Source organism: Poecilia mexicana, unplaced genomic scaffold (assembly GCF_051168715.1).
Source record: "Poecilia mexicana isolate PSO_F unplaced genomic scaffold, ASM5116871v1 scaffold_3, whole genome shotgun sequence".
NCBI lineage: Eukaryota > Metazoa > Chordata > Actinopteri > Cyprinodontiformes > Poeciliidae > Poecilia > Poecilia mexicana.
In genome coordinates, this window is record NW_028263372.1 from 14,118,625 (window position 1) to 14,136,790 (window position 18,166).

An 18,166-nucleotide genomic window follows, 5' to 3' on the forward strand; every position below is an offset into this window, starting at 1 on the left:
TTCTATCAGATAGCCATACGCTGTCAAGATAGCATACATGCATTAAGCATTAAGAAATCCGACCGTCAGAGGAGTTGTCAGTTCACCATACGCAGCAAGTTATGATGAACATAAGTCATTAAATTGTTTTCAATGATAACTATATAGATATACATGTGTTGTCATGGTTTCAAAGTGTATTTAAAGCAGGGTCTGGCTGCAGCTGGAGTCAACTACAACACGCGCCCGTGTAAAACTCACTTAACCGCTAAGTCAGGATGCCATACAACTGTTAATAACAAAGTGTATGACGATCTACGTCATGATTCTATGTTGTTGATTAAATAAAATCTTATGGTAATGACGTGTCTGACAGATATAGCCGGTGTTCTATCACATAGCCATACGCTGTCAGAATAGCATACATGCAGTGAGTACCATGCCAGCACATGCGCATTAAGTCCGACCGTCAGTGTAGTTGTCAGTATACGCAACAAGTTATGACGAAAATAAGTAATTAAATTGTTTCTAATATGACATAATGTGATAACTACATGGATATACATGCGTTGTCGTGGTTTCAAAGTGTGTTTAAAGCAGGTCTGGCTGCAGCTGGATGCCATACTACTGTTAATAACTGTTAATAATGATCTACGTCATGATTCTATGTTGCTGATTAAATAAAATCATATTGTAATGACAGCGTATGCATATCTGAGCTAAGCGTACGACTATCTGACAACGTATGCTGACCTGACAGAACACCCGTTCTTTGTTCTTATAAAGCTCTGTGTACACTGCATCATTATTTTCTTTTATTATGTACGTTAATATTTAAATTAATAAATAACTAAAACACAAGAACGAAAGAGCACGCAGAGCATGCACATTGCTCTTTGATTGTTTTTGTTCAAAGTGGCAGCTGTAATGTCTGCCATGGTGTCAGACTACCTGGCTTCATGTACTGGGATAGAGAGTGAAAACAGTCACGATGAGCGCCTTCTGTTTGGTTACTTCTTGCTTGTTGCTCCTTGGTCAGTGTTCATGGTTGAGCGTTATTTACAGTCAGGGCATTGCCTCAATTGCTATGTTTCATGGTGCAGACAGTGGTGGTTTCTTATATGAGCAATATGGGCAAATGCCCAGGGCGTTGTTTTTAGGGATGGCACGAGACCATCACACTTTTTAGCACATAAATGGAATATTTAATATTGGTAAAATGTATTAAGTATTTAATATCTAGGTGTTTTATGGTAATATGGATCTTTCAGATTATTTTGAGAAGCAATTTCGATCATATTTTACATTTTATTGTGTCATGTAGCGCGGGCCGCTGGTCTTGGTCTTGACTCGGTCTTGACTCCCCTCGGTCTTGGTCTTGACTTGGTCTCGGACCCCAAAAGTCTTGGTCTTGTCTCGGTCTCGATACACTCTGGTCTTGGTCTTGTCTTGGTCTCGGGTTAGGTGGTCTTGAACACAACACTGCTCTGCATAAACGCTGGGTGATTTAAGGCTCAAAAACTATTGCCTGGCTGTGTCAGCTGAGTGATACTGCTGTCATAATGCTCCGGCGGTTTTCACACAGAGAGGATTGCCATGGAAACCCATCATCTACTCTTTCACTCAGCTGAGAGAAATAGTTTTAATATGAAAGGGAGTCGAACTCATGTGGAGCGGCTCGTAACTGGAATGTCTTAAGTCCTGGCGTTTTAGTTTTTCAAGCCATGCAACTCTAACCTAAAACACAGAAAGAAAGAAAACATTCAGACACATTACTCAAAGGATGAACCAGCATCCTCAAGTCTGAAGAGGCATTTCTAAACAACGCTCAGGATTTATGGAGCCTTTTGTGAAACGGTGCTATAATAATTAATAACCTTTTTAAACAAAGAAAAGCGCAAGAAAAATAAACACCAGCATGCTACGCCGGTCCTTATCAGTGGGAGCTTCAAACGCAACATTAAAATCCATAATGAGTCATTCTGTTCGGTTCTAGCTGTGGGTGCATAACCTCATCTTTGTCTCCAGAAAGCAGTTAAAATGTTTGCACATTACGATCGCGTTACACTTTGACAGAAAACACACACACACACACCTTGGATCCATCCACGCTGATAATGCGATAGCTGTTGCGTGTGCTGTCGTAAAAATAAGAGACGGTGACGGCCTGCTTGCTGGCAGGAACCCAGTTCTTCTTGGTGCTGGGATCGATTTGGAACACGTGGGCCCTGGTGGTGTAGATCGGCTGCTCCCTGCAGAGTTGAAAACACAGAGGAAGGACCACATTAGAGAGGACTTGAGACAACATGAGCAAAATATCTACAGGTTAAGATAAGCTCCACTGATAAATGAGTCATATCTCGCACCGTTTTTTGCTACATGCACAGGTAGAGTCGCCCAATATCTCTGTGTCTCAGCATCTCTTCCCTTCAGAGTCCCCAGGCTCTGAGGGATAGGTGATAATGTAACACAAACCCTTCAGTAAATCCTTATAGATACTCGGAGCCATTAGCACATCAGCACGCTCCTCCGTCTCAAAGGTGTCAATAACACCTTTCTACTTGTATGTCAACACAAAGCGGGCACTTGTGGGTTTGCACTCAACTTCATTTTCACTTTGATAAAGACACAAATCTTCAATAAAATTCCAGACAATTTAAAAACAACAACAAAAAAAGTTCATGTCCAGACAAAAAGATCCACGGGAACTTGAAAAACTTCAAGATGCAACAGGTTTTCGACGAATCGTATGTCGGTGCATATTTATATTCCTCAATGTGAACACCAGATGTATAAAAAAAAAAAAAGCTGCAAATTTTACTGCAGAAATGTGAACTCGTTTTCTGCCATTGCTTGAATGACTGACGAGTAAAACGCTACAGAGCTTCGCTACATTTAATCCCAGATAGTGTTTTATGAGTTCACAAGCCGACTTCGGTTGTGCCATGCTACGCCACACATGAGCAAAGCCAAAGTCTAGCTGCCTCCAAACAATTTTCCATCAGTTAAATGTAAAGCACGCATAAGATAAAAACTATAAAACTGGCTAGCGGTGCCAAACTCGGAAGTGACTGTGTTGGAGGAACACTGAAGGTCACACCATTTTTCTGAGAGAGTGAAGTGATTTACCTCTCAGCAATTTTGCTGCATCTCTCACCAAGAGGGGAGAGATGGCCTGTGAGAATAGAGCCAGTTGAACTGCAGCACGACTTAAGGCAGGCTAAATGCTCCTCAGCTTTACACATCCCATTCTGAAGACAGATCATCTATTTTGGTCAATTGCACCAACACACACACACACACACCTGAGCAAAAACTAAGACACAATGATCGGAAAGTTGCAAAGTATTTTAAACACCTACAACCGAAGCTAGTTGTCCCTCTGTCATACTTTCATCAGTTGCCCTGGCAGAGATTTAAACTGGGAAACAAATGTGGTCAATGCATCATGCATCTGCTGCTTTTGTTCACTGACCTGCAAGATTTCACAGTTCATCATTTCCAGCTAGAACCTGAAGCAACTTGCCACATTTGAGCAGAGCAAGATAAAATTCTCCATCTCATGCAGACACTTAGGTTCACCACTGGAGCAAAGTAAAAGTCGTCTTTAATATTAATACAGTGCATTACGGGATCTGACCTTTAGGCAAATTCACTATAAAGGGTTGCTTCTACACAGGAGTGCAGAAGAGCCTTTTAAAACGTCCTGCTGCGAAACCTCCTAAAACAAAAATGATCAGAGAGACTAAAAGCAGAGAACGGGGGAAAGTAATGGCTAGACTTTAAATAATTTGGATTTACAGCAAAGCAGAGATTTCAGCATTTAAGAGAAAGAATAGTTCAGAACCAGCAGTGTATATTTTAATTTTAAAAAAAAGAAAAAAAAAAAAAAAAAAAAACACACACACCTCCACTGAGAACCTTTGAGATATCAACTTAGAAATGATAATCTAAAAATGATCTTCGTTTAAGTACAAAGGTGATCCAACCTCAGAAATATTAAAATCACCCAAAGGCTGCCTATGTGAATCACTATAGTATTGAACACAGAAGGAAACAATTATAATTTTTAGAGACCCTTTGTAAAAGCTGTAATAAACACTGGAAGTAAGAAAAGCATAATTTTTTATTTTATACAGCCTGCGAGATCAGTGACAGATTTCTCATCTCACTTCACTGAATACCGTCTTATGTGTTTTCCGAGCCTTCTCTCTTTTTGCATTTGACTTTTACCCGACTTACTGTTCATGACCCAAATCTCGAATTGATATCTAGACAGTAAAGCACTGCATTTATTATGAACATGTACAGAAAATTTAAATGAAGCCACATTTTTTTTGATGCCTTTAAAGTCAAAAACATCTGCAAACAATCTAATTTCAGGAGATGCAGGGTTAAAGCTGCACCATTTAAAAAAAAAAGAGGAATATGTGAAGCAGAGAGCCAGCCTGACATGCTGCAAATATTCATGAGCTAATAAAGCTTTTCCTTCCATTGGGATTATGGGTTGCTGAGAAATTAAAGCCTAATAAATTTGCTGTCCCCTTTAAGCCTAATCTCCATCTTCATCTGCTTTGGGAACAACAAAACCCATTATACAGATCACTGCTGTTGCTCCACACACACACACACACACACACACACACACAGGCTGACCTTTGCTGGGGCGGCTGTGTCTGAAGCCAGCTCGCTCTGGCAGGGGAAGACAAGCGAAAGGCCAACACTGAACACATGGCTGCACTTACACAACTGTTAGTGGAATCCAGTGATCTGATTTTTGGGGATAAAAAGGCATTAAGTTGATTGATTTTTCCTGAATTAAAAACGATGGGGATGTTTTGACTAAATTCTGGTCCCACTGACTGTCGAGTGCTCTCTGTCCCCATCTGGTGCTTTGAATAATTTACAGGTGTGTGTGTTTCTGTGAGGGGAGGCAAGTCTGAGTTAATTTGCTCTGTCCGTCTCTACATGCATCATCTCTTTGCTCATCTTAGACCAATAATCGCTCATGGGAAATTAATGGAGCTGCGCACTTAAAAAGAATATGTTAAAACAAATCTAGATGTGCCGATGACAACCAGCTGAAATTTGTCAAACGTGCTCCTCCAGCTAATAGATTACAAGCCTTTGCATTAACAGCAGACAACACTGAAGTCCTGTAAAAGATTTACTTTAAGCCACCTTTGATGTTCCTAAACATGACGGTCTAAAGGGGGAGTGAGGCTTTCCAGCACTGTGATTGTTTAAAAAAAAGAAAGAAGATATTTTAAAGCAGACACAATGTCCAGAGAGAAAGTGTGAATAAAAGCACACAGCCGTCACTTTTGACTCTGGAGTCTCTAGATGCGCTTTCTATTGCAACGAGTTGCGGTCACATTGCATTTCTCCCCTACGTGGTTTTAAAAAAAGACAAGAAGAAGCAAAACAAAACTAAAAGAAGAAGACAGAGCTACTAGAAGAACTGGTTTTAAACAAGATTCCTGAGTTTAGGAATCCACTCCAGGCCAGCAATCCAAACAGACGCTGCTCATCCGTCAGCCGCATTCGGAAATTTTATGACCAAGAAGTAATGTGAGGTCAAAGGGAACAAACAGAATGTCAAAATTGAAAACCAGCCTGTTTGACAGAAAATCTGCAGCGAGCGGCCTCAGAGACGGAGGCTGCAAAATTTCCATTTCCGACAGAAAGTGAACAGTATCTGACTGACAGGTTATACAGCCTACGTAAGGAAGAAAATAAAGCAACCGCTGTCATTCATCCTCATTCAATAAATGGCAGGATGGACCTGAAAATACATTAGCGCATTGAAATGAAATACAGAGAAGCATTCTTATTAGTTCAGCTTTGCTTGCTATATAGAAAGATAATACTTTACTGGTGCACACTAAAGAACCTAGGAGTGCTGTTAAAAATGTCTGAAGTTTGCAGGTCAGAGAGGGAATCGGCACACCATGTAGCACCAGGTTTAGTGCTTTGAAAAAGCAGTAAGTATATAAAAAACATCAACTGTGCATTCAGGTACTAATGGAAGCAGAACCACAGGCTCCATCACATAAATGAGTTTGTTACATAAGATATTCTCATTTGTCTCTTTGCCACTGGGTCAGTCTAAGGCCAGCTGTCCAAGAAATAGGTTTTCTTCTTAATAAATTGTCAGGAAGCAAAACAAACCACAGGAAACCAGTGCAACAACAAGCAGATTGAATATTTAGGAACAAACAAAAAGGTGTTCAAGACAAATCTACTTTTTGTTTGTTTTACATTTTCATTCTTGATTAGACATGCGCCAAACCAGAACACCCAGCAGCCCAAATGGTCCAAACAATGATCCAATAGGAAGCATGCTGACCCCCATCTCCGATCAACGTGCTTTAAAAAATAAGTTTGTTTTCTTGTTCGCTTCAAGAACTTGAGCAATAGAAGGAAAATTACTCACTGCTGAATTTGAACAAATTATATTTTATCACCTTCCCCTACCAGCGCTGACATGAACTCAGCTGGATTTTCAATGAGAAAAGAAAACAGGGGGATATCTTCTCTATTCCAACGAGAAAAGGGAAAATGACTTCCTCTAGTTCAGAAGATTTGGAGGTCAGCTGCACAATATGACACCATTAAAATGAAACACTTCTCTAATTTCAAGTCAGAACCAAAACAGAATCAGTCACTGAGCCTATACTACAAAAAAAAAGAATAAATGAAAGTCTCAGTACGTCTGTGTGTGTGTAATCCTCTTTATATCTCAAACATACAAGGCTGGATATAAACTAGATGTTTTATGGAACAGTAGGAATTCACAGATTTGACTGAGCAAAACAGAGAAGAGCTCTGTTCATTACAGCAAACCACCTGGGTTTTCAGTGCAATAAAGATGCTGTTTCTCTAATGAAGTCAGGAGGTTAAAGCCCAGTTTTGCCCCCCCAGATACTGCATGCAATAACCTCAGCTGCAGGATTTCTGCTGTATGTGACTGAAATTACTGGAACAAAACTCTGCATTATGATCCCCCCCCCCTTTTTGGGACATTTACAAAGGCACCAAGCTTGCTCTGATTCATAGAAACCTAATGAGACTTACGAATATGAAATATTTATCCTATGCCTTCATCTTTATTTTAAAGGATGTTCAGCTAAAAGTTTAAATGTGGATTTTAATATAAGGAACATTACAGGGTTTTTTTTGGAGGGACAAATGCTTTGCTTGCCAGCCACAATCACAACAAGTTTTATAAGTTTTTATATTGACGATATCAACATGAAATATTGTTGGTGCAACATAAATATGCTTAGAAAACAGGAGCAAAATAAATTTGATGCCAAACAACACAGCCGGTTACATAAACTGAAGCTACGCTGGTGGAAATCTGGGGAAAAAACATAATCCTGATTATGGCATGTCATATCAATAGCATCTTCACACATGGACAATTACTGATTCAATATACAGCGATGCACCCCCTATGCCATCACAGATAAAGGCTGGTGCATATTTTAGTCCCCAGTAGCTAGCATGCAGAAAATGTAATGCTTCCTTTCCCCCCTTAAAAAGCGAGCTCAGATCAAGATGCATCTGATCACAAAACACGTCAAGTGAAATCAGCCTGCCCCTGCCTGCTTTTCAAAGAAGCCCGATGTATTCCTCCCTCTGCTCAACACATTTCTAGACCTAGCAGAGGACTGTGTGTGCTGTCGAGGATGTTGCGACACACCCACTTAGTTTTATTTCAGAGGATGCCCTTTCCTCCACTACATCTTCATGGTGGCACCTTATTATGTCAGCATAGACGGCCTCGCGAACAGGCTTGTTAGCATTACTAAATGTTTGACCATGAATTTACATTTTGCTTGACGGAGGATAGAAGTTCTCAATTTAATGCCGAAGTGATGCAGTTGTTGATGCAGTAATGGTGTCAGTGGTGATGAAGGCGGAGAAAAAGTAGTCAGATCTTAATATGGAAGGAGAACAGTAAGCTCCAACATAATGACAAGTTTACGCTTAATTGTTTTTATGCCGTTTCTTTTCCCCACCGACTACAAACATTGTGACGTCTCACGATTGCAGTGTAGCATGAAAGTATACCGTTAACTTGTGCAATATTAGTATCGCAAAGAACCTTTTATGTATATCGTCTTTTGTAGTCTTAGTGTCATGAGTCCATGTTTTGTGTGCCAATATTTAACTGGTTGAATGAAGCCAATTAGATTTTTTTTTTATATTAAATAATATGAGATATCAGATCATCTTATATTATTTGATATCTTACTTATATCATGGAGCTTTACCACCCCTAGATGTAGCTTTCTGCAGGATAGCCTCTATACAGGTGCTGGTCATAAAATTAGAATATTGTGATAAAGTTCATTATTTTCCATAATGTCATGATAAAAATTAAATTGTCATATATTTTAGATTCATTGCACGTCAACTGAAATATTTCAGGTCTTTTATTGTTTTAATTTTGATGATTTTGGCAAACAGCTCATGAAAACCCAAAATCCCTGTCTCAAAAAATTAGAATATTATGAAAAGGTTCTCTGAACGAGCAATAAAAATAATCATCTGAATCAACAAAGTAACTCTAAACACCTGAAAAAGATTCCTGAGGCCTTTAAAAACTCCCAGCCTGGTTCATTACTCAAAACCGCAATCATGGGTCAGACTGCTGACCTGACTGCTGTCCAGAAGGCCATCACTGACATCCTCAAGCAAGAGGGTGAGAAACAGAAAGAAATTTCTGAACGAATCGGCTGTTTGCAGAGTGTTATATCAAGGCACCTCAGTGGGAAGTCAGTAGGAAGGAAAAAGTGTGGCAGAAAACGCTGCACAACGAGAAGAGGTGACCGGACCCTGAGGAAGATTGTGGAGAAGGGCCGATTCCAGACCTTGGGGGAAGCAGTGGACTGAGTCTGGAGTAGAAACATCCAGAGCCACTGTGCACAGGCGTGTGCAGGAAATGGGCTACAGGTGCTGCATTCCCCAGGTCAAAGGTCAAGCCACTTTTGAACCAGAAACAGCGGCAGAAGCGCCTGACCTGGGCTACAGAGAAGCAGCACTTTGGACCACTGTTGTTCAGTGGTCCAAAGTACTTTTTTTCGGATGAAAGCAAACTTTGCATGTCATTCGGAAATCAAAGTGCCAGACTCTGGAGGAAGACTGGGGAGAAGGAAATGCCAAAATGCCAGAAGTCCAGTGTCAAGTACCCACAGTCAGTGATGGTCTGGGTGCCATGTCAGCTGCTGGTGTTGGTCCACTGGGTTTTATCAAGGGCAGGATCAATGCAGCAGCTATTAGAAGATTTTGGAGCACTTCATGCTTCCATCTGCTGAAAAGTTTTATGGAGATGAAAATTTAATTTGGTCTGGAATCGGCCCTTCTCCACAATCTTCCTCAGGGTCCGGTCACCTCTTCTCGTTGTGTAGCGTTTTCTGCCACACTTTTTCCTTCCTACTGACTTCCCACTGAGGTGCCTTGATATAACACTCTGCAAACAGCCGATTCGTTCAGAAATTTCTTTCCGTTTCTCACCCTCTTGCTTGAGGATGTCAGTGATGGCCTTCTGGACAGCAGTCAGGTCAGCAGTCTGACCCATGATTGCGGTTTTGAGTAATGAACCAGGCTGGGAGTTTTTAAAGGCCTCAGGAATCTTTTTCAGGTGTTTAGAGTTACTTTGTTGATTCAGATGATTATTTTTATTGCTCGTTCAGAGAACCTTTTCATAATATTCTAATTTTTTGAGACAGGGATTTTGGGTTTTCATGAGCTGTTTGCCAAAATCATCAAAATTAAAACAATAAAAGACCTGAAATATTTCAGTTGGTGTGCAATGAATCTAAAATATATGACAATTTAATTTTTATCATGACATTATGGAAAATAATGAACTTTATCACAATATTCTAATTTTATGACCAGCACCTGTACTGTCGAAGCCCAAACAGAACAGCTCTTTCTAATTTCATCAACAACAAATAATGAAGTTTTGCCTCAAGTTGATGTTTTGCCTATCTTTTTATCAAAGGATAGGCAAAACAACCATGTTTCCTATCCTTTCATCAAAGGATAGGCAAAACACTGAGATTGAGATTGTTAGAAAAACCTGTTCTGTCTACATATAAACAACTGCAGCCACAAAACGTAACTGCAAGTAGATTTTCAAAATTATTTACAACAAAATTGCCAACGCAAAATGACTTGGAATACTGAAGTTACAACAGACTTCCTGGATGTAATCTTTGGCAGAAGAAGACCTGGGCAAATTGATAATGCATTTGCCCAGGTGGGCAGATTAACTGCCCTTAATACCCACACCTGATGATTATTTTTAGTGGCCGAGATGATAAAACTCAGAAACTGGTGGGGATGTTCTGAAATTAAAAGAAAAGAGTGAGAAAAATGCGAGTAATCAACAGAGTCATCCCAATTTTCACCGATAGTATTGAAGTTACGTTTCCTTCATATTGTGACGCAGCACTTTTACAAGTCAACCTACTAAACCTGGTGGATGAAGGACGAGCAAAGATGAAACCCTCACCACTGAACTTCTCAGTCCAAAGGTCACTTAAGTGATTTCAACTTAAGTAACCTTAATGTGACTTAACCTAAAATTTTACCATTATAGGTTAAAATTTGACCCTATAATGGTCAAAATGTGATATTTTGACCATTATAGGCTCAAAATGTTAAATTTTGAGCCTAATGGGATACATTTGATATTGTTTGGTTTAATTTGACATTTTTTTATAGCTTTATTTACAAGATGCAAAAAAAGAGAAAAACACACAACCTGCTTATTAAAAATAGAAGAAAATGAGGACCTAAAAGACAAACATCAACCAAAGTTAGAATACAATCTTGGGGCTGAATTGCTCAGTTAATATTAAAACAATGCACAAAAACACCAGCTCACAGATCAGCAAGTTTTGCCTTAAGAAATGTTTGAATATTGTGATGCAACCCCTGACATGCCTGTAATCAGTCACAATGCAGTCAAAACACTCATGAAATAAAAATCAGATTTCATTCAGACTTCTCATTACATTTGCATTCTGATTTGCTATAGTACTGAAGCGTTAACAACCAATTCTGAACAACTGAATTGACAGAATCATCAATTTTCTCCTTTTTAAATTCCCATCAGCCTGCTTTAGCTGCAGTCATCAGTGACCTTCACAAGTCTTGCCAGTTATTGGCGTCATACAGCAGCATCTCATGTAATGCAGGCGACAGGCCAGCTTCACGCCAGCAGACGCAGCAGGCCCCCCCACTGCCACACTGAGGTGACATGAAGAGCCCAACTTAATCTGAGAGATCCAAGGAAAAGGGAGTGAGGAAATCTCCCCAGAAACCCAGTATGACAGCAGATGGCCTCCTGGGCTTCAACCATCTGCTGAGACAACGTTCAATCCACCATCCGTGTCCCTCTTCTTTCACCCTTTTTACCTCTAAAACCCATTTCTGTTCTTGTAAACAAGAGCTCGATGAGGGCTGCCTCCAAACCAGAGGCAGACAGGACACACTCTGGTTCTCTGGTTAGGCTTAAAGTCCAGTCTCCTGTCAGGGCGGCCAAGAGACCTGCTGCCATGTCACAGAGCCTAATCAATGAGTGTTAAGCCTTTGGATGTCATTCTCTGGCCAGCCAGGAGATTATCATCTATCCCTGTGTTAGGGCTGCTCCCAGCATAGCTTGCTTTAAATAGCAATATGCTGATTATACTGCTGGCTGCCTGTGTGCTTATGCTGTACAACAGGGCTTCAGGCAATCTAAGCTTTATTTTTCAGTACTTCCAGAGACACGGTGCATTAGCTGCTAACCTCTTCCTAAAATACAACTTTCTTTCACACTGCAGCAGTACAAATTTTCTCCCAAAATTCAGCAGTGTTCAACTGCAGGTATGCGATTAAGGCGTATGTTTGCATTATTATTACTGAGACAAACTCACAATGGCCTCAGTGAGTCCTATGGAACTATAGTGACAAAAAACAAAACAATAAATGACGCCAGTGACTTCATACAGTTAAAGACTAGTAATTAAGGTACAAAAGAAAAATATCCTGGGTGTTTCCTCTCCTAAGTATTTTTTTTGTGAAATGATTAATCTAAAACTTAAATTAGAAGTGAATAGTTTCGTACAGAAGAACTCCCAACAATGAAGTGAAAACAAAAAGTAAGACACACCTCGTCAGCTCTGACTGATCCCCAGGGTGCAACATTGTTGCATCATCACAAGGGTGTAATCAGAGAGACAAACATTGCGCAAGTAAGATCGCCTCCGTAAAACTTCTGCTACACTTTCCTGTGAGATCAACTTTGTATGATAAGATGTCCAAGAATCAGCCATCAGTCCACAAACCAAACGTTCAGATAAAAACAAACAGCCAGTCTATACCGAGGTCGCAACCAACAATTATTTTAAGAATAGATTAATTGGACATAATAAAATTCACATTATACAAATTCTTCATTTAACACAACAAATGAAAATAAGTCAATTCCTTTTCTAATAATGAAAAATAAATTGTAGTGCCTAAAATATAAATCAATAGCATTCTATTAGTAAATGTGAACTAGGTGAAGCTAAAATTTTACCACTTAAAATTTGGTTCAAACATTACAGGCAAAGACAGTTTTATCTTTATTGTAAAATTTATTTTTTGTATAGTTTTGGGTTAATTACGGCTCCGACTCCATTCGTTTTTTTTTTTTTAAACCTAAAGCCCTTCTTTGAGTCTCTACGCTCCAGTTAATCATTTATCCATTACTGAATTAGTTGACAATCATTTCGATAATCAATTAATCATTTCAGCCCTGGTCTATAGATACACATTTTTAGGTTACAATATAGTGTTTGTAATACCAAAACAATCATGGAGCATATTTCTTTTTTGTGTATTCAAATGGAATAAAAGCTTCATGAATCTCAAATGTAGACCCGCCAAGCTCAGGTCACACCAGAACATGTATTTTATATTTTTGAATAGAGACAATGTAATATAAACCAGATTTCCTTTTAGCGAAGGAAGTTGAGTGAAACAGACCAGCGACTTTCCGTGGGGTGCCGACTACATGTTGGCTGAAAATACAAGTAAAAAAAAAAAAAAATCACCCATTAACCGAGTGCTCATGTCGCCCCATGAGAAATGCTTCCCTAGGAAGAGAGCCATATCGAAAAACAAAAAACAACAACTCTGGGTATCCATACGATTTGATTCGAGTTGGAACATCTAGAACGGCGTAGGACATAAATTATGGCCTACAGTAAAACTAGAAATAGAGTTTCAAATAGTCAAAGCAGTAGGTGAAGGAGGCTAGACACAAAGGAAGTAGAGAACTCATTGTGTCTAGTGTCCTTCACCTTACAGACATTAGCATGAGCAGCACTTCACTCGGTTTGATGCATTTTGGGTTTGAAGGAGCCTGTATGTTGTATGGTTGTCTGGTGTGTGGGTGAAGTTAAAATCCATCGTCTCCACCATCAGGCAGGCGTAGCAGCTGTACGCCCCATTTCTCCATCAGTTTGATATTAATGTCAGACACTCTGGTCAAAGACTGTAAAGCTATAACTATAATATATAATGTCACAACTAGAGCTTCCGCTTTAGATGTGCCACTTTGAACATCATTACCCTACATGTACACCAACTTGTCACATTTTCAGAAGAGCAGCCTGGTATTCATGTAATGACAAAACACCAACAGTAGAGAAAAAGGATTTGATTGAAAACAAGTATGAGAACAAGATGCATCACTATACCCAAGAGCACTTCTCCTATACTTCCTTCTTGCTGAGATTCAAGTGTAAACTTGTTTAATCACAGCCATAGGTACACTGCAGATTTCTTAGCATTATGTGCTGCAGAGATAAACGATTTCAGAAGGAGAGCCCGCCTCTTAATTTAAAAAAGGATTAAAAATAGGGAACTGCAAGTGAGTTTAAAAAAAAAAAATCTAAAGTTTTGAACTGAGCCCATTTAGAAAGTCACTTTTGATTCTCTGATGATGTAAATATTGGACAAATCAGCCATCAGCTGATTACAAAAGGAAGCATCTTCTAAAACAAAAGTGATGGCAAACTTGACTCGTAATATTAAAATGAATCCCGATTCCCAACGAGACGGGTGCTTCCGCCTTCCAAGATCCTCTCGGCTATCAGATGTTATAAGGCAGAATGAAACCACAGAGCCGTCTCCACCAGTAAGTGTGACCTGCCCAGTCTTGGCCTGGCTCCTGGTCCACTGGGCCAGTTTCATGACACAACAAGACCAACACCTCTCCAAACCGGTTCGGTGACTGTAAAACTTCCAAGACGATGACGAGATTGTAAAACTGGTTTGATTTTATGTAGTTAGAGACAAACTTGTGTAATCTGGTAGAAACTAGTAATGTGGAAGTGGATGACGGGTTTTCAGAAAGTTACTGAACATTAATGCCTTTAAATACACAGCATTAGTTTTGCATATAATGTAGAGGAATCCCTAACATTTACATATTCTTTGAGAGAAAATTTATATTAAAATCTACTTTTTAAAAAAAATAATTGTGTCAAAATGTAGAGGAACAGTAGGTACCTCACATAGACATCCCAATCAAGTACATGTCAAGTGGGCTACGGATTGCATAACTGTGGAGATGAGCCAGAGTCAACACTCCACACAACAGACTATAGACACAAAATTATGTGCCGTTTCTTGTAAACGACAGTGGAAGCACACACTCTCCAGAGAACACACACACTCCCACAAGTGCCATATCTCTCCTCGTTAGTGGGCAGTGTTGACTCTGACACCTCCATATCATAAGCCGCAAAGCGGTAGCTGCACAGATTATGAAGAACGTAAAACGCAAAGGGATCCACTTGAAATTATGTACTATACGCAAGATAATATTTTTACATAAGAAGTCGCATTATCTCACAGAAAAGAGGTCTGTAAATATAATCTTGTAAAGCAAGGATCCTCCTCACGGACAGTCGAGCCGAGACAGTTCCCCCTATTCAGGTGAAGTGAATAACAGGTGAACAGCTATAGAGGTATTTCAGCGAACCGACACACATTGAACAGTCAGGTGTTAAAAAAGGCGCTCTGAAGGACAGCGCTCTCCGGATCACTCACCCCATTGCAGCGGACTTGAGGCGCAACTCCTTTTCTTTATTTAGAGGCTATAGAAAAAAAATAATGTTAAAAGTGAGGTCCTCAAAATATTAGTGGTCAGCGGAGTCAAAACCCCGCTTTGTCCGCAGCAGGAAAAAAGTCCTCTTGCTGCTGAGAGACAAGTGAAATACGAGAACACTTCTCCGTAAACTCGATTCACCGGGTTGTCAAGCTCGCTCCCACAGAAACACCTTCAGTTCAGGAAGTTTTTTTTTTTTTTTTGTTTTTTTTTAATCCTCTCCTGGTTTGTCGCTCCTATCAAACGTGAGGCGCTAAATCCCACTAAGGAATGGCTTCCTCCTCGCTTCCTGCAGTAGGGCGATAATGAAATAAGTTGATGTTTGTCTGCCTGGTCTCAACGCGGAGTTTCTTCCTCCCCAGAGGGATTGTGTTTCATATGAAGGGCAGCAGAGGCAGCAAGCAGCAGCGACACGGAGCGGCTTCCTCCACCTGCCTCCTTTTGCAAAACCACCCACTCTCTTTAAACCTGCGGTATCTGTGGTGCTGGGCTGCGGTTTCACGCTGACAACTGTGTCCAAACTGTGGTCTGAAATCACGAAATGTCCAAGGAAACAGAACCCACAGCTTGTTTTTGTTTTGTTTTGTTTCGTTTTTTAAACACTTACATGTTTATAATGCTGAATTCCTGGAGTTGAGATCCGTTATACAGTCAGATGGACAACTAATATGCATATAAGTTAAATTGCGTCTTCATAACCGGACTTAACACGGACAGATGATGCTAATTAAGAAGCTTTTATAGAGGTTTCTAATACCTGAAAAGCTTGTAATCAGGAGCAGGTGCGCGCGCTCCCGGAACCATTATTCAAGCTTCTGTGTTTCAGGGAACATATTTTCAGTGACGTTCCGATACTAGTTGTCGCTAAAGCTAACGTGTAAAGGTACGTTCTTAAATTTTCTGCTAAAGTGCATTAGAAGGACAACTTTTATGTTTTAATTATGCTAATTGTACTGGATAAATTCCAGTACAATTTGGAGTTCATTGCTGCGAACTTCATAGGGGAAAACAATCTTAAAATCCGTGTTAGCAATAGCAATTCAGTTTAGCAGTTTCTATTAAACTGTTTGTTTCCAATGAGCGTTTAAATGCACATCGCTAAACTAGAGACTGTATATTATTTGGCAGAAAAGATCACTCCATGTGTTTAGTTGTTGGAAAATGGAATACTCAGCATAACTGAACATATTAAGGATCTTTACGGAATAATTATGAAAATACGAAACGGACTACAGTGAAGCATGTTGCTTTCACTCGATATTAGTATATTTTAATCTTAAAAATGAACATTTCTTATAAATTTCACTGCTTAAACAAGTATTCATTCCTTGACGAACATAATGTAATTTTTCGGTTTCTCTGGTACAGTAAGGCTTTGCTGCAGTTTCAGCTCCTGGTAATCTACAGACACAAACAGCGGATATTAAAAGTGTCGCACACACCCCAATCAGTCCTCTTTAGTATTGATCCGTCATCGCGCTACATCTTGATTGGGCAACATTTGTCCAGTCTTCCTTGTAAAACTTGTAGTAATCTATCAGATTTTCAGATTTTTTTTTTTGTCCAGTAGCTTTCACAGATTTTCTGTCTGATTTAGTTCTGAACTCTGGCCAGAAGTCAGACATGTGCAGACACATGTCTGATTGGGTTAAGTAGTTATTGTCATAATACTGGGAAATTAAATCAGTTTTCATCTTCAGCTTTTAGGCAGACACTTATAAGTTTTGGCTTGAAACTGGTAATTTATTCGTCCATAATTTGATCCACTTTCAGTTTAAAAATTGCTTCGAACACAATATCTCACTTTGCTTTCAAGCACCTTGAAATGTTTTTTAAATTAGTTTCTGTATTTTAAACTTGTAAACATAGTATTAAAGTTATGTTGGGGTTTTTTTTTGTTTTTGAAAGTCAAAATCACACATAACACAATCATCTTGGCAGCTTTCTCTCATACTTTTTATTTTTCTTCAAAGTTTAACAGCCTTTTCTTTTAATCGTCTTGCTAACAGGATGTCTGATGCCTCAGAAAACACGCAGAGCTACGAGGAGCTGTTCTCAAACAGATTCTCACTGGAGGACAGTGAATACCAGCAATATGTGAAACGTCCAGCTGACCTGCCACCAATTGTTGACGACTGGCGGGGGCGTGGAGGGGGAAACCAGAGGGGCAGGGACAACAGGTAGTGTTGGTCCAGTTTGTGTTCAGTCAGCCGCTCTGTGGGAAATGTTTTATGCTGTAGTATTTATTTATTTTTTTATAAATGCCTTCCAGGTACCAGGACCGTCGAGGCCACAGAGACCGCAGTTGGGGAGAAGACAGGAGGTGGCGAGGGGACCGTCGTGGACAGCACTGGCATGACAGAGACAGGAACTGGGGGCATGGCAGTGGATATCAGTCTGGGTCCAGAGGCTCCAATCAGGGATACAACTCCCATAATCGTCCACATTATGATCGCTACTGATTACTCAGATTTCTACTATTTACGGTCTCATGACTTGAGCTTCACTTGTTTGTGGTAGGATTCAGCTGGTTTCTCCTTTTCATCGGTGATGCAGTAAGAGCTGCTTTTTAAATCTCCTGTTCCTTGTTTTTACTTGTAGCAAAAATACATGCAGAGGCAGAAATTTGCAATGATTGTGATATGTGAAATCTGAATTTCCAAGACAAATGTATTCATGATACAGCTTTACTTTTACCATCAGTGTATGAACTTGCAGATTAACCTTTGTGTCTATGAGTATATGTATTTTTTCTAATAAAATGACTGCTGACTGTGCAATCAGATGTATAAAGTTTAATTGCGTAAACCCAGTCACCTACACCAACCTTACTGTAATGGGTGTAAAGATTTTTTTTTTTTATTCAGGTGTTCTACCTGGGATGCTCAAGTTTTAAATGTGAGTTAAGAAAAAAGTTGGAAGGTGTGTATATCTTTAACCAGGTGATCAGAGAACCACATGCGAATGATTAGGTGTCAGCTGCTGTGTGCTTTTGATACACAAGGGCAATGAATTAAGCAA

General features: G+C 39.7%; 2 protein-coding genes and 1 long non-coding RNA gene across 5 annotated transcripts in view; 1 reads left to right on the forward strand and 2 right to left on the reverse strand.

Annotated features, from left to right (window-relative positions):
- homer2 (homer scaffold protein 2) overlaps nucleotides 1-15,843 on the reverse strand; it is a 33,896-nt gene extending 18,053 nt beyond the window's left edge. Inside the window, exons 1-2 of one of the 3 annotated variants that reach the window (XM_014981580.2) lie at nucleotides 15,753-15,843; nucleotides 2,075-2,231 (exon numbers count right to left, since the gene is read on the reverse strand). In XM_014981580.2, coding sequence (XP_014837066.1) covers nucleotides 2,075-2,231; nucleotides 15,753-15,754 — 159 coding nt within the window. In that variant the 5' untranslated portion in view covers nucleotides 15,755-15,843. Of the gene's footprint in view, nucleotides 1-2,074; nucleotides 2,232-15,087; nucleotides 15,633-15,752 lie in introns of those variants that run through there. The other 2 variants (XM_014981577.2, XM_014981578.2) reach the window with 2 other exon arrangements.
- On the reverse strand, nucleotides 8,110-10,169 carry LOC148160185 (uncharacterized). Its single transcript, XR_015762594.1, has 2 exons — nucleotides 9,895-10,169; nucleotides 8,110-8,294 (listed from the first exon to the last, which is right to left on the reverse strand). It is a non-coding gene; the product is annotated as an uncharacterized LOC148160185 (long non-coding RNA).
- Nucleotides 15,844-15,918: 75 nt separating the features above from the next.
- On the forward strand, nucleotides 15,919-17,925 carry ramac (RNA guanine-7 methyltransferase activating subunit). Its single transcript, XM_014981581.2, has 3 exons — nucleotides 15,919-16,028; nucleotides 17,155-17,325; nucleotides 17,418-17,925. Exons 2-3 carry the CDS (start codon nucleotides 17,156-17,158, stop codon nucleotides 17,605-17,607), a joined length of 360 nt encoding a protein of 119 aa, XP_014837067.2. The 5' UTR covers nucleotides 15,919-16,028; nucleotide 17,155; the 3' UTR covers nucleotides 17,608-17,925.
- The last annotated feature ends 241 nt before the right edge of the window (nucleotides 17,926-18,166 follow it).